The 25744-nt window shown below is 32.0% G+C and overlaps 1 protein-coding gene across 1 annotated transcript in view; it reads left to right on the top strand.

The window, feature by feature from the left end:
- LOC109101107 (leucine-rich repeat and immunoglobulin-like domain-containing nogo receptor-interacting protein 3) overlaps nucleotides 1-25744 on the top strand; it is a 43523-nt gene extending 17779 nt beyond the window's left edge. The window contains exons 2-4 of the mRNA XM_042713520.1: nucleotides 20472-20973; nucleotides 22851-23266; nucleotides 24661-25744. Of these exons, the coding sequence (XP_042569454.1) occupies nucleotides 20500-20973; nucleotides 22851-23266; nucleotides 24661-25588 (1818 nt within the window). The 5' untranslated portion in view covers nucleotides 20472-20499 and the 3' untranslated portion in view covers nucleotides 25589-25744. The remainder of the gene's footprint in view (nucleotides 1-20471; nucleotides 20974-22850; nucleotides 23267-24660) is intronic.

Raw genomic sequence — 25744 nt, 5'->3', positions numbered from 1 at the left:
GGACTCAAAGCGTGCCACGCAGTCATTCCTGTTCCTCCATCTTTCTCAACCCGCTCCTCTCCATCTCTCACTGGATCTGCTCATTTTCTCTTCCGTCTTTCAATCGGTCCATCTCTCTTTATGAGTTTTGTGCTGAGCAGTAAATTAGCTTCGGCAGATGCATTGTTGTTTCCTCAGAGCTGCCCGATGTCGTCTTTAACCCAGTTGAACGGATCGCATTATTGTGTGTCCCGTCTGCTGTGTTCTTGGCCTTGAGCTTCATACATTTCTGTGATTTTCGTGGACTGCATTCACACAGCAGCAGAAGACGGCTGTCAGTTCTATTTCAGGATCCCAAATACAGTTTTGTTCAATGGAAGCTTGTTTCTGCCATGGAAGAAAAACTAAACAAGGTAATTGCAACTTTTTTTTTTTTTTTTGACAGATATAAACTCAGAATCGTGATATAAACTCAGAATCGTGATATAAACTCAGAATCGTGATATAAACTCAGAATCGTGATATAAACTCAGAATTTTGAATATAAACTCCGAATCGTGATATAAACTCAGAATTTTGAATATAAACTCCGAATCGTGATATAAACTCAGAATTTTGAATATAAACTCCGAATCATGATATAAACTCAGAATTTTGAATATAAACTCCGAATCGTGATATAAACTCAGAATTTTGAATATAAACTCCGAATCGTGATATAAACTCAGAATCGTGATATAAACTCCGAATCGTGATATAAACTCCGAATCGTGATATAAACTCAGAATTTTGAATATAAACTCCGAATCGTGATATAAACTCAGAATTTTGAATATAAACTCCGAATCGTGATATAAACTCAGAATTTTGAATATAAACTCCGAATCGTGATATAAACTCAGAATTTTGAATATAAACTCCGAATCGTGATATAGCCTAAACTTAAGGTGCAACATAAGGTGCAATACAAGGCATAATTAATGCATTAAAAATATGTTTATAATGCATAATATATAAATGCTTCAATCAAAGTTTTTTTTTTTTTCAAAACTGTAAATAAAATCAAAATTATTGGAGTAATTATTGAACTTCAATCTTTCAAATTTCATGCTTAATTCGATTAATTCAATTTTAAATTGCCAGCAAGTCATTTCAAAGTAAATCCAAACCCATTTTTTTATGCATTCTGTCTATTCTTAAGTTCTGTCGCATAACAGCCTTTCTTTGCCGCATAAACATTATTTATGTCTGTGTCATGTTTATATGGCGAATAATTAGCCAGTGTATTTTTCTTTCATTTATTCTAAAATCATTTCTTTTGATTAAAAGTCATGTTTGCGAGTGGTAATGAACTGCTTTGGTGATAAACGATCCCTGTCAACACGCCCGGGTAATGAGTCTTTCTTTGTGCTGCTTTCTGCTGCCCACCCCATCATTTAAATAAGCGCTCATTTATAGCATTTAATTAGGTTTCAGCACGAACAGCACGGACGGCTAAACGCTGTAAGGCTAATGGTCTTTTTGCGCAGCAGCTGTAGTGCTCTGGACGTTATCCAGATACAGGGTCGGAGTTTATCTCCAGCGCTGAAGATGGAATCAGACAGTCGTATCTCTAAACTCAATCTGTTCTGATGCTCATGTCTTCAGGCTCTGATGAAGGATCCGAACGGTTCGAGCTGCTCGTCGCTAGCATGTAGATGAGAGCTGTTTCGACTGGCATCTGTTGCTGGAGATATTGAGATGGAGTTTTATTCATTCAGATGCAAGTCATGCATTGATACTTAAAGAAGTGCTTGTGAAGTCTGTGCAGAGATTCTCTAAATGCAGTGAAAATACCCACATGGGTTTTCTCCAACCTAATATTTACTGAGGTTTTAATATTTTAATAATATTAAAAATCTAATATTACCCTGGGCTTTAGAAGACATATGCTGTATTATTATTGTTTTTTTTTTTTTGTTTGTCTTTTTATTTTAATTATTTTATTTATCTTTATTTCTATTTTTTTCCTCCTCTGGTTTGAGTTCATTCTGGTATTTGTTTCTTTATTTGTTAAAATAATAATAATAATAATATTAAAAATAACAAATTAATATTTAAAAACATTTGCATGGTAATGGTTTTCTGATGCCTGATAATAGTCATGTAGATAACAAATCAAATATAATTTTTTAGTAAGTGTTTCATTTTGATTTTTTACTTAAACATAATTTATTTTAATTTAGGTTTTTATAAATGAATGAATTATTAGCTTTTTTTGGGAAACCCTGCTAAAGTGGAAGGTCAACACTGATTCATTTTGATATTTTAATGAACATTTATGTTATATTTTTATTATATACCCGTATTAATTTGAATTAGCTTTTTTTTTCTGTTATCAATTTTTTTTACATTTCAGTTTAAGTTTTGTTTGTTATGTGCTTTCATCATTTATTTACTTATTTATATATTTTTTTTATATTTTATTTAAAATTTCAGTTTTAGTTTTAGTAATTTTAGTGCTTCCACTTCAATTTATTTATTTTTAGACGCCAAGGCAAGATTTCAAATTTTAGTTCAGATTATTTAAGTTTAAGTTTTTCATCTCATATTCATATTTTTATTATCATACCCGTATTATTTTGAATTAGCTTGCCTTTTTACAGTATATTTTCATTTTTGTTTTAATGTTAGGTTTTAGTATTTGTTATGTGCTTTTGTCATTTCATTTTTTTTCTATTTATTTAATATTTTATTTTAAATAGCATTTTTCATTTTAGTGATTTTAGCACTTGAACACATTTATTTCAGTTAGTTGCCAAGGCAACATTTCTAATTTAGTTTTCATCTGATATTTATATTCATTTCAGCTTAATTTCAATTGCTGAAAACAATTTTTACAAATATTTTAATAGTTCCTCCTCACGTAGCATCATCATGAATGGTTTCAGGAATCACTCGCTGAAAGTTGCATTCAGCTTCTAAATGCAAAACTTCATTTTCTCTTTTTGCGTAATTCTAAATGTGTTTGTGTGTCATGCAGCTACACTGACAAGCAGTTGGTGAGTTTGAGTTTAGTCAAGACGGTCTTGAGAATCACTGAACAACAGTAGATGTGCTGAAAAATAACACGAGTAGCACAAGTTGTGCAAAAAATGCAATGCTTTATCCAACACTGATGTCAGTACTCTAAACGATTGACCTTTGACCTCAGCCGTCACATGACCGTCTGCGTAAATCAGACAGACGGAGCGCTTCAGATCAAGGTTCACGCTGATATTACCATCTCATACCCAGATGTCAATCTACACACGGACAACGCAGTGACAAGGCAGTCTTCTAGAAATAGATCCTGTCTGAACCCAACCTGCGCGAGAGCTGCCAATCACTGCCAGCGGAGAGAAGAACGTCCATCTGTCAGATTCCTGCAGAAAAACAGCCCCAGCGCTGCTTTCTTCCTTTGATTCCATTCCAATCCTATACATGAAATAATACAAAAAATACTAAAAAAAATCACATCATAACAAAATATCTCAAATAAATCCTTCATTTATTTTTACTACTGTCAAAAGACAAATTCAGATTCTGTCCAGTCCTCATCCTTTTTTACATTCATTTGATTTCATGTTTAGCAATATATGATTTTTATCGCAGTGTTAATGCAATGGTTTGAAAGAAAAATGTTCAAAAACAGTGCATCCATTACAAATATTATATTCAAGTTCAGTTATAAATCACATTTAAAAACAACGTCTGTTGTACCTAAAATTCTTTCTTAAGTCTATATAGTTTTATTAATTCATATTTTAGTAATAGTTATTTTAGTTTTAAGTTAAACTAAAAGATTATATATATATATATATATATATATATATATATATATATATATATATATATATATATATATATATATATATATATATATATATATATATATATACTAAACTAAAACAATATAAATAAAATAATTTGTGTTTAAAATAAATGTTGAATGAATGAATAAATAAATATTTATTATTTATTCAGTTAACATTTATTTTATTTTATTTTAATTTTTATGGTTTTACTTTTAGTAAACTATAATAACCCTGATAGAGATTCACTGATTTTTTTTTTTTTTTTTTGGAAGTCGTTTTACTGTCAAGAACACGTTTTATTGTCAGAATACTTTTTGCTCAACTTTCTTTTATTAATTCATTAATGAATTAGGAGCCAGGCTGGGCAAACGTGCTGGTTTGTGGAACAAGTTAGCAGTTTATTTTTTTCAGCAAGGTTTACTAGTAAGTCTCTCACAATGCAGAAATGCATTTGTGTACATAAATGTCTCAGAGACTCTTGCGTAGTGCTCAGGCTGCTTCAGAAGTGCTTTCTAGTTATTACATGCTCTGTTCTTCTGAAGCCGACACTAACCAGCTGGTTTATCTGAGCTGGTCTGGTCCGGTTTGAACCGGTTCTCTGGTATTATCAGGATTTCCAGTGGGTGCTGTGTTATGGTTGACAGCGAGGACTCGTCTAACTCTCTCTTTGAGATTTCTGTCAAGTGTTTGCTGGTGGGAGGTTTGTGTTTAATGACCCTGAGCTTTGAGTCGACAGACTTCCTGAAATACCCTCCGTCCTTCAGGCAGAACCAGAACCGCTCTGACTGATAACTTCATGTCACTGTCAACTCAGTGAACCAAATACTTTCTGTATTCAATAAGCATGAGTTCATCTCTTTTGATTATTTTTGTTTGGAACTTCATAGACAGAAACCAAAAGATCAGAGACCTCATGGAGAGTATAACACGTAGATTTCATCCTAAAAACAAGCACAAAGGGAATATTCAGATTTGCAAAACTGTACATATATTTATGATGCTTACAATGGCTAGTTTTACTCCGCTTAACCTTATTTGCATGTAATACCCATATGCATATTCTCATCCATGTGATATTATCGTGATCGACGGTTACATTGCTAATAATCATTCAGTGTAATTCAGGCTTGCTTTAAAATAAAAATATACACACATCTGTGAAACAAAATACATTAGCCAAAGTTGTATTAAATACTTTTCAGAGCAAGTTTTCTCAGTCATTCCCTTAAGCAAAACATTAAATTGTTTTAAACGAACCACATTTGTGCAGGTTTGAATTAAACACACATTTATTTATTTATTTATTTATTTATTTATTTATTTGCAGTGTAAATTTAATGGTCTAAATTGTTCAAAATACAAATATTTCCATTTGAATTCATATATAGGCACTGATGCATGAAATAAAAACTTTTTAAAATACAAATTTTCCATTTTTAATTTCATATATAGGCACTGATGCATGAAATAAAAACTGTTTAAAATAGAAATATTTCCATTTAAATTCATATATAGGCACTGATGCATGAAATAAAAACTGTTTAAAATACAAAATTTTCCATTTAAAATTCATATATAGGCACTGATGCATGAAATAAAAACTGTTTAAAATACAAATTTTCCATTTAAATTCATATATAGGCACTGATGCATGAAATAAAAACTATTTAAAATACAAATTTTCCATTTAAATTCATATATAGGCACTGATGCATGAAATAAAAACTTTTTAAAATAGAAATATTTCCATTTAAATTCATATATAGGCACTGATGCATGAAATAAAAACTGTTTAAAATACAAATATTTCCATTTAAATTCATATATAGGCACTGATGCATAAAATAACTGTTTAAAATACAAATTTTCCATTTAAATTCATATATAGGCACTGATGCATAAAATAAAAACTGTTTAAAATAGAAATATTTCCATTTAAATTCATATATAGGCACTGATGCATAAAATAAAAACTGTTTAAAATACAAATTTTCCATTTTTAAATTCATATATAGGCACTGTTGCATGAAATAAAAACTGTTTAAAATAGAAATATTTCCATTTAAATTCATATAGAGGCACTGATGCATGAAATAAAAACTTTTTAAAATACAAACATTTCCATTTAAATTCATATATAGGCACTGATGCATAAAATAACTGTTTAAAATACAAATTTTCCATTTTTAAATTCATATATAGGCACTAATGCATGAAATAAAAACTGTTTAAAATAGAAATATTTCCATTTAAATTCATATATAGGCACTGATGCATGAAATAAAAACTGTTTAAAATACAAATATTTCCATTTAAATTCATATATAGGCACTGATGCATGAAATAAAAACTGTTTAAAATAGAAATATTTCCATTTAAATTCATATAGAGGCACTGATGCATGAAATAAAAACTTTTTAAAATACAAACATTTCCATTTAATTCATATATAGGCACTGATGCATAAAATAACTGTTTAAAATACAAATTTTCCATTTTTAAATTCATATATAGGCACTAATGCATGAAATAAAAACTGTTTAAAATAGAAATATTTCCATTTCATATATAGGCACTGTTGCATGAAATAAAAACTGTTTAAAATAGAAATATTTCCATTTAAATTCATATATAGGCACCGATGCATGAAATAAAAACTGTTTAAAATACAAATATTTCCATTTAAATTCATATATAGGCACTGATGCATGAAATAAAAACTGTTTAAAATACAAATTTTGCATTTTTAAATTCATATATAGGCACTGATGCATGAAATAAAAACTGTTTAAAATAAAAATTTTCCATTTTTAAATTCATATATAGGCACTGATGCATAAAATAAAAACTGTTTAAAATACAAATTTTCCATTTTTAAATTCATATATAGGCACTGATGCATGAAATAAAAACTGTTTAAAATAGAAATATTTCCATTTAAATTCATATATAGGCACTGATGCATGAAATAAATACTGTTTAAAATACAAATTTTCCATTTTTAAATTCATATATAGGCACTGATGCATTAAATAAAAACGGTTTAAAATACAAATTTTCCATTTTTAAATTCATATATAGGCACTGATGCATGAAATAAAACCTCTTTAAAATACAAATATTTCCATTTAAATTCACAATATTATATCTCCTGCGGTATAAAATCTGACACATTTCTATTGGTTGCATGCTATATTCTGACCAGTCTGATCCCTGTTAGTCACACCTGGATCTGTGCGGCGTCTGCATGGCACTTATTAGTGTGCGACGTGGCTAATTAATCCCATAAGCAGCACTTTAAAGCTTTGGGACAGAGAGCGAAGCTCTTACAAACCCGCTGACAGCTGAGCGAGTGTCTGCTAAGCTGACTGTAATCCTCCATCGCCTCCAAATTCACAGTCACAAACTCGTTGCATAAATCTGTGAAGGAACATTCTACGTTTATCGTCTAATTTGGGACGGTCCTGTGCACACATGCACGCTAATCGAGCGGGACGTCAGCAGAGGACGGGCAGCGTTTATGAATCTGCTGATCTGTGTTCATTAAATGTGAAATGAATGTGCGGCTGGATTCCCCACAGACAGGCAGCACTCGTTGTGTCAGTGATTGCAGAAATTCAGCGCTGGTTTAGCAGTCGCGGTTTCTCTGATGTGTGTGTGTGTGTGTGTATATGTGTGTGGGAATCTTAAAATTTCAATTTTTAACTTTATTTTCAAAGCATTATCAAAGAATTCCTGATTGCCTAATGTGCACTCAAATTAAATAAAACTAAAATGTAATGGAATACTTTATGTAATATATATATATATATATATATACTATTATATATATATATATATATATATATATAATATATATATTATATATATATATATTATATATATATATATATATATATATTATATATATATATATATAGAGAAAGACACATTTTGTAATGGTTACATTAATGTACATTAGGTTTGTGATGATGATGATAATAATAATTCAATCACATTAAGTAATTTTTATTAATTTTTTAAATATTTTTTATTATTATTAATTTGTAATTATTATTACAATTATTTTTTGTTATTGTTGCTTTAACAGGGTGCTTTAAAAATTTTTTTTTTTTTTTTTTTTTTTTTTTTTTTTGCATCTGTACCATTTCAGGGGTTTATTTCTCTTTATTTGTTTGGTCAGACATTCCTTTACACGTCTAGTGCGTATGAAAACACAACATGACAGCAGAGACATGGAAAGCTATGAAATGGACAGATAATGACATTGTTCATCTGTGAAATCTGGTTTGCTTTACTAAACCAAGGACAAGGACGTGTGTGTGTGTGTGTGTGTGTGTGTGTGTGTGTGTGTGTGTGTGTGTGTGTGTGTGTGTGTGTGTGTGTGTGTGTGTGTGAATCCTTCCCTGCAGCCTCATTTTCATGGTAAGGTCCCAGTCCCATAACGACATCATGTTCCCTTTGAAGTGCGTTAACCTGCTCACTGAACACACACACACACACACACACACAGGTTCACCTTCAGCAAGGTCAGAAAAAAAGAGATCTAAATCTTAGTCCTCACGTTTGAAGAAATCACAAAAGTACAGTATTAGAAAACTATTTCTGTGCAGCAGATTATAAGGTCAGAACAGTCACTACTCCATAATATAGATATTTTAATTTTCTGCATAAAATCTGTGACTCTGTGTAAGCAGCAGTTACTGTAAATGCACTTGCGTCTCCAAATGCTTTTATGATGCTCTGTGTTCAGGACAGAACAAAACATCATGTTAAAATACATCTGTGCGTTAGGGTGAATGCAGCCAATCAGAGCTGCCGCTGTCGGTGACATCATCAGTAATAATCGAACAGCAATAATGCAGAGAAAAAGATAAAAACCTCTCACTGCGCTTGTCTGGAAAACAGATACAGATACTTCAGATACTGAAAACACTATTTGTTGATTGTGTTTAATTTATTATTTTAATTGAATTTAATTTATAATTAATTTTAAAATATGTAATGATTTTATATTATTCTTTATTTATTATTTTTAAATTAGTACTTAGTTTTTAAAAATATTTTAGCATTTTTTTTATTTGTATTTATTTTTAAAATATGATAAAAATGATATATTATTATTTTCAATTATTCAAATAAATCTTTTTTGATTTATTAAGTTGTAATTAATTTTAAAATTTGTAATTTTTTTATCATTTTTGATTAATTTCTAATTATATAAAAAAATCTTGATTTATTATTAATTTGTAATAGTTTCAAGAAATATATTATTATAATTAAAAACAATTTAATTTATAATTTAAAAAATGTGCAAATGTGATATTCAAAGATGGTAAACAGACTAATTATTAAGAAAAAAAAATCAAGAATCCTTTTAGAAGCAGATTGTGATTTCCGTATTATGCTAGATGAACTTAACGAACACCACTGATTAGGAGTTTAAATGCTGATTAGCCCTTGACCAGTCATTCCCTCCATACAGCAGAGTCATGTCTTGTTTTGTTAGTTATCTGTGGATCTGGGACTGAGAGAGACACACACACACACACACACACTCATAGGCGTGTTCCTCTGAGGCTCCTCAGGTTAAGCGGAGCGGCGTTGAGATGCTGCAGTCTGTTCAGACGGGATCCGCCGCTGATGTTCGTGCTGTTTGTGAATTGTTTATGAAATCCCATCGCGATCCTCAGCGTATGCCTGACTGCCTTCACAGCGCTGGAAAGGTTACAGCGCCTTTCCAAACTTCTGCTGTGACCTTCAGAGCTGCTTTCTGGACCTGCTGACTGATTTCATCACACACAGTAAACACAGAGACGTCGTGTGTGTGACCGAACAACAATAAAGCCACAAGGTCATGTGTTTTACAATAACTCAACTTTATTGTGCATGAGAATAATAGATCAATTTTATTATCTTTATTAATGATAAATTATTTAAATCATTACTTTTAAATTGTATAATTGTTGTTGTTTTTTTGTTAATAATAATAGCAATAATATAATGTATATAATAATAACAATAAAATAATTGTTAATGATAAAAATACTTTTTATTATTTTTAATAAATTTATTATTTTTATTATTATAAGACTGTCAAAATACATTTTTACTCAAATATTTATTCAAATTCAAAAGTTCTTGTTATATTATTTTTAAATGATTTTTATTTGCTTCATTTAATTTTTATCATTATATAAAATATTTAAATGATATTATTTATTTTTTATTGTTTTTAGATGTTTTTATTTTATTGTATTATTTGTTTTTTATTATTTCTAAACAATTTATTTATTTGTTTAGCATTTTATTATTTGTAAATTATATATATTTTATTTTTAGTGTTATTTTTAATTGTATTTTTTTTTAAGACTGGAGTTTGTTAAAGGGCAGCAAAATAAAGTTGTTTATTTAAAGGCAGTAAACAGCCTGTACTGCACAGTATTCAGTAAATAAGCTAGTATTCTTTTCTAACAGCAGTCCCAGAATGCACTGCATAGAGCAGAAAAAATCAATCCAACACGAGGCAAGAGAAATGTTGATTGTAAATAAATTTTAAGCAGCTCTGTTTGTTTGACACACAGTTGATGGTTGCTTCCGAATCAGCCACTTGAGAAGCTCCAGTGTGCTTACGATGCTGTCTATGTAGACAGTTAAGCGGCTCACTAGGTAGGCAGCAACTCATAGGGTTGGTTTTTTGTCTGTTTAGGGAGCGCAGGACACTCTCACAGACAAGAGCTTGTCACAATCCATTGCATGCCCTCAGAAATGTGCATTTTCCCGCGTGACGGAGCCAGATCTCATCAGAAACCTGCAGGAGAAATCAGATCTGAATGGTAATTATTTCCCAAAACAGTACAAGCTCAGTAGTGATGTTTGCGGTTTGTTTACGCCTGTCTCATGAAAACTGTGTTTAGCTTGTCACAGATTCTGTTTGCTTCCTCCCAGCGAACGCTTGAGAAGATCTGCGTTTGAACCGCCGCTTTATTTATTCATTCATTTTGTGCCGCAAAAGTAACTTCACTTCAGCATGCCCTGCTTTATAAAGAAAGTTTCACTCCCAGTGTCTTTGACATGAGCTGCAAAGACGCTACATGATGGAAATATTTAACAGAGAAAGATGAGTGAAAAATACAGTAAAAATGTGAAATATTATTATAATTTCAAACAGCTGTTTTCTATGTGAATATCTGTTAAACTGTAATTTATTTCTGTGATGTGCAGCTGTATTTTCAGCATCATTACTCCAGTCTTCAGTGTCACATGATCTTCAGAAATCATTCTAATATGATGATTTGCTGCTCAAGAAACATTTCTGATTATTATCAATGTTGAAAATATTTTCTGGGCATTTGCTTTTATTCTATATTAAATTTTATACATTATATTCTATATTATTATATTGTATTTTTTAAATCCCATTTTTAATGATTTTAATTTGTTTAATTTAATTTAATTAATTAATTTTTAATATTACTTCAAATATTTAAATGATCTTGTTTATTTATTTTTAAGTTTTATTGTTTTTAAAGGTTTTATTTTATTTATTTTTTTATTTTAAAATATTTTAAAATATATTTATTCATTTGTTGGATTATCATTTTATTATTTGTTCATTCTTTTTTTTTATTTCTAGTCTTATTGTATTTTTTTTTTATGAGTGACACAAACTGGAGTTTATAAAAGATTCATCAAACATCAACAACAAAAATAACTAAACAATACAACTCAATAAATAATCAAATTTTAACAAATATCATCACAGTTGAACAAGTAGCATAGTTCATTAATGCAACTGTAGATGGTTTCAGCTTTTACCAAAGCAGTTTGGTGCATTGATATGAAATGCAATTGTGTGTGTGTGTGTGTGTGTGTGTGTGTGTGTGTATTGGCTATATTGAGATTTTAGAGGCCTAATATTCGTTTTATAGTTTGATGTGTTTGTATGTTGTGCTGAAGCAGAAACACCTTCACTGCCGTTCGTTCTCACAGCTCAATCTGTTTCTGGTTCTTTGGCGTCTTGTGTTTCTCGCTCCATTTATAGTGAGACTGATAGCACATCCCCCCCCCCTCCCCCCCCCCCCCCCCCCTCTCTCTCTCTCTCTCTCTCTCTCTCTCTCTCTTCCTCTCTCTCTCTCTCTCTCTCTCTCTCTCTCTCTCTCTCTCTCTTCTTCGCTCTCTCTCTCTCTCTCTCTCTCTGGGTGTGTGATGTCTTTATACAGCCAATCCTATATATATATATATATATAATGTGGGGTTGTGGGTTACGGGCCCCGGGGCCGTTGCAATGCGCTGACCCCAATCATCAGAACCACATAACAAGAAACAGCCTCGCGGCGAGACATGCTTTCCTCGCTGATTCGCTGCTGGCCACCGCCTTCGACACGCCTGAGGAAGAGAAATACATTCAGATCCTAAAATTCCTAATGACCTTTAAACCAGTGAATACTCTGAATCAAACAGAAAATAAAAACATAACAATAACAAAATTTACTCGTGCTACATTTCAAGTCTTCTGAAGTCATGTGATGCTTTGTGTGAAAACACATATCTGAGCTGGTATTCACAAAGAAGCTTCCCTTTATCAAAATAACCATATTATATAAATAAATTTCAGTTTATTTGTTTTATTAATTAATTTTATTAATAATTTTTTTTTTTTTTTTTTTTTTTTTTTTTTTTTTTTTTTTTTTTTTTTTTTTTTTTTTTTTTTTTTTTTTTTTTTTTTTTTTTTTTTTTTTTTTTTTTTTTTTTTTTGTTTTTTTTTTTTTTTTTTTTTTTTTTTTTTTTTTTTTTTTTTTTTTTTTTTTTTTTTTTTTTATTTTTTTTATTTTATTTTTTCATTGTATTTTTCAATTAGATCTATATTTATTTTTTTATTTTATTTTTTCATTGTATTTTTCAATTAGATCTATATTTTTAATGTTTATTTATTTATATATTTATTTATTTATTTAATTCATTTGTATTTATTTTATTTTGTTTTTTATGATTTTTTGCAGAATTTTAAAATTAGATTTTTTTTTCTTTTTTTCTTTCATATTTTAATTTTAGTATGTATTTGTTTTGTTTTAATGTATTTTATTTTAATTGTTTTATATTTATTTTAGTTTTTTTTCTTTCACTTTTTTGTAGTTTTATAATTTTTAAATTATAATTTATTTTAAAATTTTATAATTTATTTTAATTTTTTTAAATTTCATTTATTTTTTTATATTTAATATTCATTTTAATTTTATTTTAAATATATTTATATATTAATATATTTTTTCAGTTATTTTTTGCTTACATTTGTTTTCTTTAAACTTTTTTTAATTTTTAATAAAAATATATATTTTTTTTATTTCATTTTTATTAATGTTTTATTTTATTTTTTATTTTTTGAACAGTCTTTGAACACTACACTAGATCTACACTAAAATAACATCAACATATCCAGAGCCCTTTAACGATTTCACTAACACTCACACACACACACTACACTAACAACCCACTTCATTACAACCCATCTTGACCACATGTTCATACCATCACATAACACCGAAAGTCCTTCATCCCTCTCAGCCAATGCAAACATTCAATTCCATTTCAGTCCAATTTGAAATTCAGTTAGTGTTTCTCAGTCTAATGAAGGTTCTGACAGATATTTGAATAAATATCTCCTCTGTTAACATAAAACAAAAAAGAAAAGACTACAAAACACAAAAAAATTAACCCCGGTGGATTCAGTAGATTTGAATTAGTTGTGAAGCTCTTATGGCTGGGTTATGAATGAGTCGACTAATTAACATACTGAAGCCTGTGTGTTTTTGGGCTCGTAAACAAGACTCCGACAAACAGCCAAAACACCAGCGGCTCTTCTGCATCTCCATGTGAAAGACCACGAGGGCCAGTCGCGCCTCTATTTTTAGGACGTGAACGGAGTTCTGGCAAAAGCTCTTTCCCTCTTCACCAAACTGAAGTTAACGGAGTGTTTCAGCAAACCTCGCGCACTGTAAACAGCATGTCAGAGATGTTTTAATGTGCAGAACTGAACTCTCACAGGAAAGAGCTGAAGATCATCGCTTCTTTCATGAAAGCTTTCTCCGTCTGATGCTCCAAGAATTTGCTCTAAAGCAGTGCATGTGGGTAGTTGTCACATAATATTTTTTTTGTCTTTTTTTTTTTTTAAGAAAACCTTTTTGGTTGAACTTTATCTGAATGTAGAGGAAATTTGTTTTAAGTGCTGGCCTTGTTTTCACCTTTTTGCACCATCAGGTAATAACACACTGCATTTTACCATTAGTAAAATTACTAATGCTAATTTTAAATTGTTCTATTATTGAACTAGCATTTATGGTTGAATTTTATATATATTTATTAATATATATATAGATATATATATATATATATATATATATATATATATATATATGATATATATATATTATATATAGATATATATCTAATTCAACCATAAATGCTAGTTCAATAATAGAACAATTTAAACACAAAGTATATATATATTAATTATAGCTTAAAAATTTTCATTTAATTTTTAATTTATTATTAATTTATTTTGTATAATTTTATGTTGTTCATTTTTTATTTTATTTTTATAATAATTAATTTTATTTTTGAAGAATCTTTGCAGCCATTATCCTTGGATTCCACTTTTATCTATATTTTTTTAAATGTTTATTTTATTTAAAAAAGAAAAATTCATTCATTTTTTTTTTTTTTTTTTTTTTTTAAGATTTTTGCAGGCTTTATTCTTGTACTCTTTTCTAATTTTATTTTTAATTGAATTTATTTTCATTTTTATTCATGTTTTTTTTTTTTTTTTATCTTTAAAATCTACAAAAATCTTTGCAGGCTTTATCCTTGGACTCCACTCTCTTTCTGACTTTGTCAGAATGTATAAAAAAATTGTTTTAGGTATTCATCTTTAAGTTTTGCATCATTTTGCATTTAAAATAGTCTTGTGGTGTGACAGATGAATAGTTATTCATAATATTTAAAGTAGTCCTGTAATGTGATAGATGTTATGGAGTTGCTAGGGAGCTCTGCTTGGTTGCCAGGGTGTTGTCATGCGGTTGGTACGCAATGCTAAAGCTGCCCTGTCTGGTCGCTAGGCTGTTTTTCACCCGTTTTATTGTCCACCAAGTGAAAGCCATCAGATAAATTGGTAGTTTAGCATGTCATGTGATCGGTCCGTGTGTTTTAAAAGCCCAGATTGTAGCCCTGTTTCATGTTCAGTACTAAACTGTAATCATCTCCAGGCCTGCAGAGTCGGCTTTTGTCCAGGCTTTCAGAAGAAAGGTCATAAATTAGAAGACGGACAGATAGAAACGCCCCGTGGTGAATGTCAGTGAAATAAATCTGTGCCTTTTTCTCTCTGACATGTTTGTGTTTGGCCATTTTTATTTCTGAGTGTTAGTACATGATGGCATTTGCATTACACACACAGCTTGATGCTCTTTCTATAAATCAAACGGTTGATACACAATAAATCAGGAGCTGTGTTTGCTGCCAGCGCTTCACGTCCTCCCACACGCGTGTCTAACGTCACGCATGAGATCTGCATTCGTGTCATTGATAAAAGCACCATCAGCTGCTCTCTCTCTCTCTCTGTGTGTGTGTGTGTGTGTGTGCATGTTAGCATTAGTTAGAAGGACATTTCTTTATAACCCTGCATTGATTTTGTGTATAATACTTGTTGAATGCATAAAATAAAGCACACTGCAGTATTGCATCCCATGATGCAGCAACCTTGACCTTCTGTTCAAGTGTGACAAATGAACCATGAATAAATGAATACAGCAATAGTTTTTAACACTTTCACTGTGTGTTTGATTAAACTGCATACATTTTTCCCCCAACAAAATTTAAAACAACAATTACTTGTATTGGTTTATACATGCATCAGTGGTTGCTGTTTATATACAGTATGCATAAAGCCTAATGTTTCACATCCTTATGTCAACTCTATTGGGATGGTTGAACTATTGCATGTAAAAAGAAAAAAAAATTACATTACAAAACAAAAAAGGTGGCACAGAAGCGCTTCTGAGGTGGCATTTGGGTGCCTTTACACAGACAGTTTAAAGCTGCTCAGAGGTGACATAAATGCTTTACACACCAATTATAACTGCATACTTCGATATTAGGGGCTAAGCCGGAAAACTTTAGTCTGGCTTTAATGCAGGCATTGCATCTTTACACTTTATTTGAAGCAGGCACAGAGCAGCCTTATCCGAGCTGTGTAAAGACACCTTAAGAAAGTTCCACATCACTATTAATGTTAGGGTTAATTAAACCGCTAAAGGTGGCACAGAAGCGCTTCTAAAGTGGCATTTAATTGTCTTTACGCACATTTTAATAATGCTGCACAGATGTCACAAAAACACATACACACATTCTTATAGATTTTAAACTGAGTTTTGCACGCTTTTACATGACTTTGTTCCAAACAACCGATCACTGTATATACTGGATTTGTTTTTCTTTCTTATTATTTGATTTATGATTTTGTTAACATCTATTATAGCATCACAGGAATATCTTCCTCCGCCCTGTAACCTCTATAAGTGCATCCGATGGAGGTTTAATGCGAATCAAAGACCTGCTGTGCTCCTTCCAGACCCACACACTGTTTGACTTCAGCCGGCGTGAAGATGAGACGCTCTTGGCTGAAATACTTGCTTCGGTATCCAAGCGCAGTGGCTCGGCGCCCAGTGACTCAACCTTTAACTGCGCGCCAGTGCAGGAAAAAAAACAGAAAAACAAACAGCAGCCATGTAATTTATTAGCACCCACTCCCACTGATACCAAATAACCTGATTAAATCTGCCTGTTAGGGCTGGCTGATATATTTACCTCGTTCACTCTGGAATTCATCTCACTTACAGCAAAATCAATCGCTTCACTAGAGTATTAATACAAGTGCATTATTTAGTAGTAATGGGTTAAATTAAGAATGAGAATTACTGAGCTGTGCATCAAGTCAACATGACGACACAACAGTGCTATTTTAGTGCCCTTGAGATACTGTTATAGTTTTTGAAACTTTTATTTTTAGATTTTCTGTTTTCATTTTAATTTGAGGTGAAATTTTGTAATTTTGTTGTGTGTTTTTGTCAAGTTTAGTAGTTTATTTTAAACCAAATAAACTTAATTAAAATGATAAATGTTCCATAACTTAAATATATTGTTTTCAGTTAATAATTTTTTTTTATTATAATAACCCTGCAACAAAAAAACATTTTACTTCTATAAAACGGTGATGTTTTTTAATATATAACATGAGTTTCAACAAGAAAAAGAAATAGAATAAGATGAGACTTGATTTTATTCATTGAAAACACTGCAAAAAAAAAACCTTGTATTTTGTCTTGTTTTTCATAACGAATATCCAAAAAAAATTTAAATGTTCACTTTTTTTTTTTTTTTGCTAAAAATAAAATTAAAAAACAAAGTTTTGATCAAATAAATTTTAATAAATAAAAAGCATAAACTCACTTGATTCAGAAAACAAGACTTACTTTTTCAAGTCATGTTGCTCAAGTAAAAAGTTTGATTTATGAATGTTTAGCAATTTTTACTGGGAAACAAGAAAAAAAATTGTAGATGCAAACATGAAAAATTAGGATTTTATACTAGAATTTGGAGTGAGGTTTTGAAAACTTAGAAGTTTTGATGATTTTGGCTGAAAAGGGAAGGTCATTTTAGAGGTGAATAATGAAAGCAAACATATTATGAGTGATTCATCGGGAATGAGGCCAAAAAGTAAATAGTGTACATTTAGATTTTGAGGCCTGTGACTAAACTGCTGAAACTGTGTGACCTAGAAAATAAGAAACATGTTACAGACTCGGTTGTTTGTGTTGTATTGGATTCTGAATGACTCAGTCATCGCAGTTAATTCACCACCTACATGATGTGTCATGTCTCCAGTTCTGTTGTGATGAAGAACGGTCTGATGTGGCCATCAGAGTCTTCACTTACTTCTTCTTGTGGCGTTTTTCACCCTGACATTAGTGTTATATAACTAGCCGAGTGCAATTCATCAGCAGTCTGTCCTATTATCAGAACAAGTGAGGATGATAAACACTGTATTAGTATGCACTGTTGGCTTTTCCAGTCAGTAGCGACGGTTCTTCTCTTGCGTGGAGATGAAAAACTGCTGGCATGCCAGATATTAACCCCTTTTATGTAATGGAGGTTATGCATAATCATCCACTTGCATTCATCAAGAGCTCTTACTCACATACCATAAAACTATTTTACTAGCAACATCATCCACCAATTTCTAGGCACATCCTCCGGCGATTACGTGATCAGATTAACGAACGAGTGCAGTGAGGCGAGAAATTAGCATGTCATGAGCAGAACACAACACGAGGCCATTCGAAACAATGCTTCTGTGCTTTTAGGTTGGCATCATTGGAACTAATTTAGACACTTCAGGCGTACTTATAAAAATTTGTCTGAATGTCGCTGCATTAAACAGTGGTATGCAACTAGATGAGTAAGGTTTGTGAACAAACTTTGAAGTTGGCTTGGCAAAGCCTAGCCTGAAAGTTTGAAGCAGTTGTACATGTTGCTAGCACATTGCTAGCATGATTTAGCACATTGAAGGTATAACTTAACATATTGTTAACAAGTTGTCAGCATGATTAGCATGTTGCTAGCATGACTAGGTACTAGTTTTTAAGATGATTAGCATGTTATCATGTTTTAGCATTATTAGCATGTTATTAGTATGATAACATTTGCTAGCATGATTAACATGTTGTTAGCATGTTTTAACATGATCGGCATGCTGCTTGCATGTTGATGACAAAAGCATGCGGTTAGCATTTTGCTTTCGCTCATGATAAGCATGTTGCTAGCATGTTTTAGCATTATTTGCATTTTAGTATAAGCATGTTGCTACCATAATTAGCATGTTGTTAAAATGTTTTGCTAACATGATTAACATTTTGCTAGTATGTTTTAGCATTATCGGCATGCTGCTAGCATGTTGAAAACAAAAGCATGTGGTTAGAATTTACATCTCTCTAACAATTTTAACATGTTGCTAGCACGTCGCTTGTCTTTCTAGTGTGTGTTTTGTGTTTTAAACATGTTTTTCCTATGTCGTCTTTCTAGTGTGTGTTTTGGCATGATTGGCATTGTGGTTAATATGTTGTTAACATGATTAGCATGATGTTATCATCTTTCTAGTCTGATTAACATGTTGTTAGCATTTTTTTACATGATTAGCATGTTGCTAGCATGTTTTAGCATTATTTGCATTTTAGTATAAGCATGTTGCTAGCATGATTAGCATGTTGTTAAAATGTTTTACTAACATGATTAACATGTTGCTATTATCTTTCTATCATGATTTACATGTTAGAATGTTTTGACATGATTAACATGTTGCTAGTATGTTTTAGCATTATCCGCATGCTGCTAGCATGTTGAAAACAAAAGCATGTGGTTAGAATTTTGCTCTCTCTCATGATTAGCATGTTGTTAACATGTTGCTATCATGTTTAACATGTTGCTAGCATGTTTTAACATGTTTCTATGTCGTCTTTCTAGTGTGTGTTTTGGCATGATTGGCATTGTGGTTAATATGTTGTTAACATGATTAGCATGATGTTATCATCTTTCTAGTCGGATTAACATGTTGTTAACATTTTTTACATGATTAGCATGTTGATAACACGACTAGCATGTTGCTAGTTCTTTCTAGTATGTTTTTGACATATTCAAATTTTACCAAACACAAACATATCACTATCATCATTTTAATAACATTAACAAGATTAGCCTATCATCTATCATATCACTAGCATGATTAACATGTTAGCATTTTTGACATGAAAAGCATGTTGCTAGCATGTTTTAAGGTTATTATCATGTTGTTAGCATGTTGATTACATAAGCATGTTGTTAGCGCTTTGCTAGCATGATTAGCATGTTGTTAACATTTTGTTAGCATGACTAGCATTTGGTACCATCTTTATAGTTTTTTGCATTATTGACACACTATTTTCCTATTTAATACGTTAGTAAAGTTGCTTTGACAATCTGTATTGTTAAAAGTGTTATATAAATAAAGTGACTTGGCTTTAGTATGTTTTTAGCATGACTGGCATGTTGCTAACATTGTTAGTACATTGCTTGCATAATTTAACATGTTGTTCTAGAATAGATATTTAAGCTTTGTAAGTGATAAGACTTTGATCACAGGAATAAATTACAGCTATTTTAAATTGTAATAATATTTCACAATTTTATAGTTTTTTTTTCTGTATTTTTGATTGAATAAATGCAGCCTTGAGGAGCAGAAGAGACTTCTTTCAAAAACATAAAAAAACTTTTGCTTTGAAATCAGAGCATGTATATTAATAGTTGTACTTGTGTAATGATGTATTTGTGCATATGATATATAGTAAAATCATTGACCTGATTACCCATAACATAAACTGCAGATTATTCTCCTCTCTCTCTCTCTATCTCTAAAAAAAAAAAAAAAAAAAAAAAAAAAAAAAAAAAAACTCTCTCTCTCCGCTCTCTCTCTCTCTCTGTGTGTGTGTGTGTGTGGTGTGTGTTGTGTGTGTGGTGTGTGTGTGTGTGTGTGTGTGTGTGTGTCCTCGTTCTCCCCTCCTCTGTGGTTCTCAGGTGTGTAGAGTGAAGTGGAGGGAGGCTCATGGCTTCATTATGGGGCCTGGGCCGGCTGGGGTGGCTGGGACTGGTTCTGGCCCTGACGGCCGTCCAGTGCGCAGGCTGCCCTCCTCGCTGTGACTGTGCGGCGCAGCTTCGCTCCGTGTCCTGCCAGCGAAAGCGCCTGTCCGGGGTACCGGAGGGCATCCCGACAGAGACCAGGCTGCTGGACCTGAGCCGGAACCGCTTGCGCTGGGTGGCTCCGGGAGATCTAGCTCCGTACCCGCGTCTGGAGGAGCTGGATCTGAGTGAGAACCTGATCAACACGCTGGAGCCCAACGCCTTCGCCAGCCTGCAGGCCCTGCGGACGCTGAGACTCAGAGGAAACCAGCTGAAGCTTGTGCCCATGGGAGCCTTCGCACGGCTGGCCAACCTCACCACACTGGACCTGAGTGAGAACAAGATCGTCATCCTGCTGGACTACACCTTCCAGGATCTGCGCAGTCTCAAAAACCTGGAGGTTAGTCCCTATAAGTCAGTTCACTTGGAGGCCAGCTTGTTTTTCTTATAGGGGCAGTGTTTCCTGAAGCTAAAAGCAAAAAAATAATAATTTTCATTTATTGAACTGAAAAAAAAAAAAAATAATAATAATAATAATAAAAAAAAAAAAAAAAAAATATATATATATATATATATATATATATATATATATTACATTTTATTTTAGCTAGTTTCCAAGGTAATATTTTAATTTTCATTACTTTATTTTCATTTTTCATTCGTTACTTGATGTACACTGAAATTTATTTTATTATCAATGCAATAGATTTTATTAATAGTTTGAACTGTTTTTATTTTAATTTAAATAACCTGTGTTTGTTTGTATGCTGGTTTTTGTTGTATTTGTTATACTTGTATTTTTTTATTTTTTTGGCCATGAAAATAGCCTTTGATTTTGACATGGCATTAAATAAATATTTATTATACTATACCTTATTTTAATTTAAAGTTTTAGCTATTTTTGTTTTTGACTTTTTTTTTTTTAGATATTTCTATATAGTTATTTTCCATTTTAGTTTAGTTTTCAAGTTAAACTAAACGGAAATAAAAAATGTTGATAAAGTAAAATACGTTTTTTATAGTTAACATTTATTTTATTTCAAGTAACAAAAAATGTTTAGTTAACCATAATAACCCTGAACTGAAATAAAAATTAATAAAAACTGTATAGACATGTAAAAAAAAAAAACAAGAACTAATGAAACTGACAAAATCACTCAACAAATTTACTACATTTTAATTAAATTAATATTAAAACAAAATATGAAAAAATACAAAATAATTCAAAATATTAATAAAATTTCTAAAAATATCTCATTGATACTAAATGACATCGTGAGGAACTGCAGTGGGTTTATGAGTTGATAAAATGCAAATAATTAATACAATTGTATGTAAATTCAAAATAAATAAATGGGGCTGCACAATTTATCAAAATAAATCTACAATCATGATATAGCTTACTGTGAATTCTACAGTAAATGCAACAAAAATCTCTGTAAATTATTTGAAGTAATAGTGTGAAATAAAATGAGAAATATCAAATATTTGTTTCTTTATTTTATAGTACAATTTTACAATTATGTTGTTTACCTGCATGTCATGTGAATTAATGTTCACATCAGAGTGTTAATAAAAAATAAAACCACAAACAAAATTCATTACTTGAAATAAAATATACATTGAAAATAAACTAGAAATAAACTAGAAAAACTTTATTTTATTTCAACTTTTTGACAAGGCAACGTTTCTAATTTCTGTTTAGTTTAATTGAAATAACTAAAACTAAAAATTATAAATTAAAAAATAAAAATGATATAGACATTTAAAAATAGTAATACAAATGAAAAACAGAACAAAATTAGTAATTAATAAAAACTAAGTAGACATTTAAAAAAATTAATAAAAATGACAAAATGCAACAATTACTATCATTTTAAGTAAAATTAAAATGAAAGCAGAAAAATATAAAAATAACATCTATTTGAAATATTAACAAAAATTCTAATAGTATATTAATAATAATAATAAAATACCACTGCGTCGTTCAAGTAAATATTTTACGTCTAATGTGTTTAATTGTCACAGTAGTTTGGGAATAAAAAGCTTCATCTGCTAAATCGTTTTTTATGAAATTGTCAACTCTAACATATCAAATTAGCATTAAAATCCTAAATTGGGTTTATTCAGAATCAGATATTGTGCATGTGTTCTGGAGAAAATCAAAAAAGCGATTGGATCTCCAAATTCCTTTAGTTGTTATTGTGCATTCCTCATTTTGTGCTTTTGTAAAATCACTTTAACTGTTGTCGTAATAATTCTGTCCTCATTCTCCAGGTGGGTGACAATGACCTGGTCTACATCTCTCACAAGGCTTTCTCAGGACTGATCGGTCTGGAAGATCTGACCATCGAGAGATGCAACCTGACGTCTGTATCCGGCCAGACTCTGTCTTACCTGCGTAACCTCGTGACCCTGCGACTGCGCCACCTCAGCATCTCGGCCCTCGAGGACCAGAACTTCCGCAAGCTGTCTGCGCTGAGAGGCCTGGAGATCGACAGCTGGCCGTATCTGGAGTACATCTCTCCGCTGAGCTTCCAGGGTCTCAATCTGTCCTGGCTCTTCATCACCAACACCAACATCAGCTCGGTGCCGTCGGCCTCCTTCAGGAACCTGGCTTACCTGACGGCCCTGAACCTCTCTTACAACCCCATCTCCACGCTCGAGTCCTGGGCCTTTCGAGACCTCATCAGGCCGGTTTACATGTAGTTTATATGTTTACCTGCATGTCATGTGACCATTAATCAACATCAGAGAACCGTGAGCTGTTTCACAGTTCCCTAAATCCCTACAAATACAAGCTTCATCTGCTTACATGGAAAAAGACTGCATAACTGTAATGTGTCAAATTCAGAATGAATTAGATTTATTTAGAAATTATGCTAACCCACTGTATTAACATTTATGCATTTAGTAGATGCTTCTATCCAAAGGAGAAACAAAAGCAATTCATCAAAGAGCCAACTCTTTTTAATATGCAGTACAATGCCAGGTTTATTAGACAGCTAGACTGGAAAGGAAGGAATATATAGTATTGTACTACTAAATATATATGTAGTATTTTTCATTTTAGTAAATTTGCTCTGTTTTTCTCGGTTTAACTGGTTTTTTTTTTTTTTTTTTTTTTTTTTTTTAGTAGTTGATTTTACATATTGAATTGATTATAGAATAGTTGGTATAGTTTTAATAATGATTTTTAATAATTTTGATGGCTTTTTTCATATTGTAAATCAATTTATTTCATTTTTATTAAATGTCTATTTAGTTTTTCATTTTTATTTCTGTTTTTTAAATCATTTTCAAATTTATTATATATATATCTATATATATATATATATATATATATATATATATATATATATATATATATATATATATTAGTATTTTATTTTAGTTAAAGTCTTAGTCATTTTTGGAATATTAGTAGCTTTTACTTTTTTTTTTAAAAAAGTCTGTTTAATTTTTAATTTTAATTTTTGAACATTTTTTAAGTTTAGTTGCTTTTTTATTTCAGTTTTAGTTTAATTTGGTTATATATATATATATATATATATATATATATATATATATATATATATATATATATATCATTTGAATTGATTATATATATATATATATATAGCCATTTGAATTGATTTTATTCGTTTTTATATAGTTTTATTAGTATTATAACATTTATATAAATTAATTTTTGATATAGTTTTAATAATTTTAATAATTTTTTGGTGTTTTTTCATATTTTAAATACTTTTTAAAAATGTTTATTTAATTTTCATTTTTTAATTAATGTTTCATTGTTTTAAGTCCTTTTTGGTTTTAGCAATTACATTTCAGGCTAGTCAAATGCATGCATATAATGTTAAAACAGTATTTTTCAGGCTAGTCCAGATACTGTGCGTGTGTTCCAGAGAAAAACTCAAGCAGAGATTCTCAACTACACATCAGAGGAAGGACTTCCATTCCTTTAGTTAACCATATTATGCATTAAATAAACTTGGTCCATTTCCGTCCAGGCGCTGTCAAAGATTTAACTCAATAAAACCACATTAATTGCTGTATTGATAATAAATCTGTCCTTGTTTTGCAGACTGAAGGAACTTCACATGGTCAGCACCAACCTGCTCACCGTGGAGCCTCACGCTCTGGGGGGTCTGCGTCAGATCCGGGTCCTGAACCTGTCCAACAACGATCTGGTGACTCTGGAGGAGAGCTCCTTCCACTCGGTCAACAGCCTGGAGACGCTCCGTGTGGACGGGAACCCGCTGTCCTGCGACTGTCGTCTGCTGTGGATCCTGCAGCGCAGACGCACGCTAAACTTTGACGGGAAGATGCCGGTGTGCGCCGGACCGCCGGAGGTGCAGGGATACCTGCTGAGCATGTTCACCGATTCTGCGTTATTCGACTATTTCACCTGCCAGAAGCCCAAGATCCGCAACCGGAAGCTGCAGCAGGTGACGGCTCACGAAGGCCAGCCGGTGTCGTTCCTGTGCCGCGCCGAAGGTGAACCCACGCCGGCAATCATCTGGATTTCACCTCAGAGACGGAGGATCACTTCCAAGAGCAACGGCAGGATTACGGTCCTCCCCGGCGGGACGCTGGAGATCCGTTACGCACAGGTGACAGACAGCGGCACGTACATCTGCATCGCCAGCAACGCCGGCGGAAACGACACCTACTTCGCCACGCTGACCGTCAAAGGCCAGCCGGTGGATCCGGCGCTCTTCGCCAACCGCTCTCTGTACGCGGTGGACTTCAACGACACCGGGCTCAACAGCACGCGCGTTTTCCTCAAGTTCACGCTGGATTTAACCACCATCCTGGTGTCCACGGCCATGGGCTGCATCACCTTCCTGGGCGTGGTGCTCTTCTGCTTCCTGCTGCTGTTCGTGTGGAGCCGCGGACGAGGACAGCGCAAGAACAACTTCACCGTGGAGTACTCCTTCAGGAAGACTGAGGGACCCGCCACCACCAGCGCATCCGGAGGCACGCGCAAGTTCAACATGAAGATGATATGAAACCACGCAGCCAGGGGCCCCCTGGGAGAAGCATAGACGCCCAACACTAACACACACAGTGCTGAATCGCAGAAACACACATGCTGTATGATCGCAGAAACGAGACGAGCTCGCAGTGTTATTTTAGTATCATTAAAATAGGATTTTATATATATA

The sequence above is a fragment of the Cyprinus carpio genome, chromosome A2 (genome assembly GCF_018340385.1).
Source record: "Cyprinus carpio isolate SPL01 chromosome A2, ASM1834038v1, whole genome shotgun sequence".
In the NCBI taxonomy this organism is placed as follows: domain Eukaryota; kingdom Metazoa; phylum Chordata; class Actinopteri; order Cypriniformes; family Cyprinidae; genus Cyprinus; species Cyprinus carpio.
Note: the sequence above shows the minus strand (reverse complement) of the source record. Positions and strands in the feature narration are given on the sequence as shown.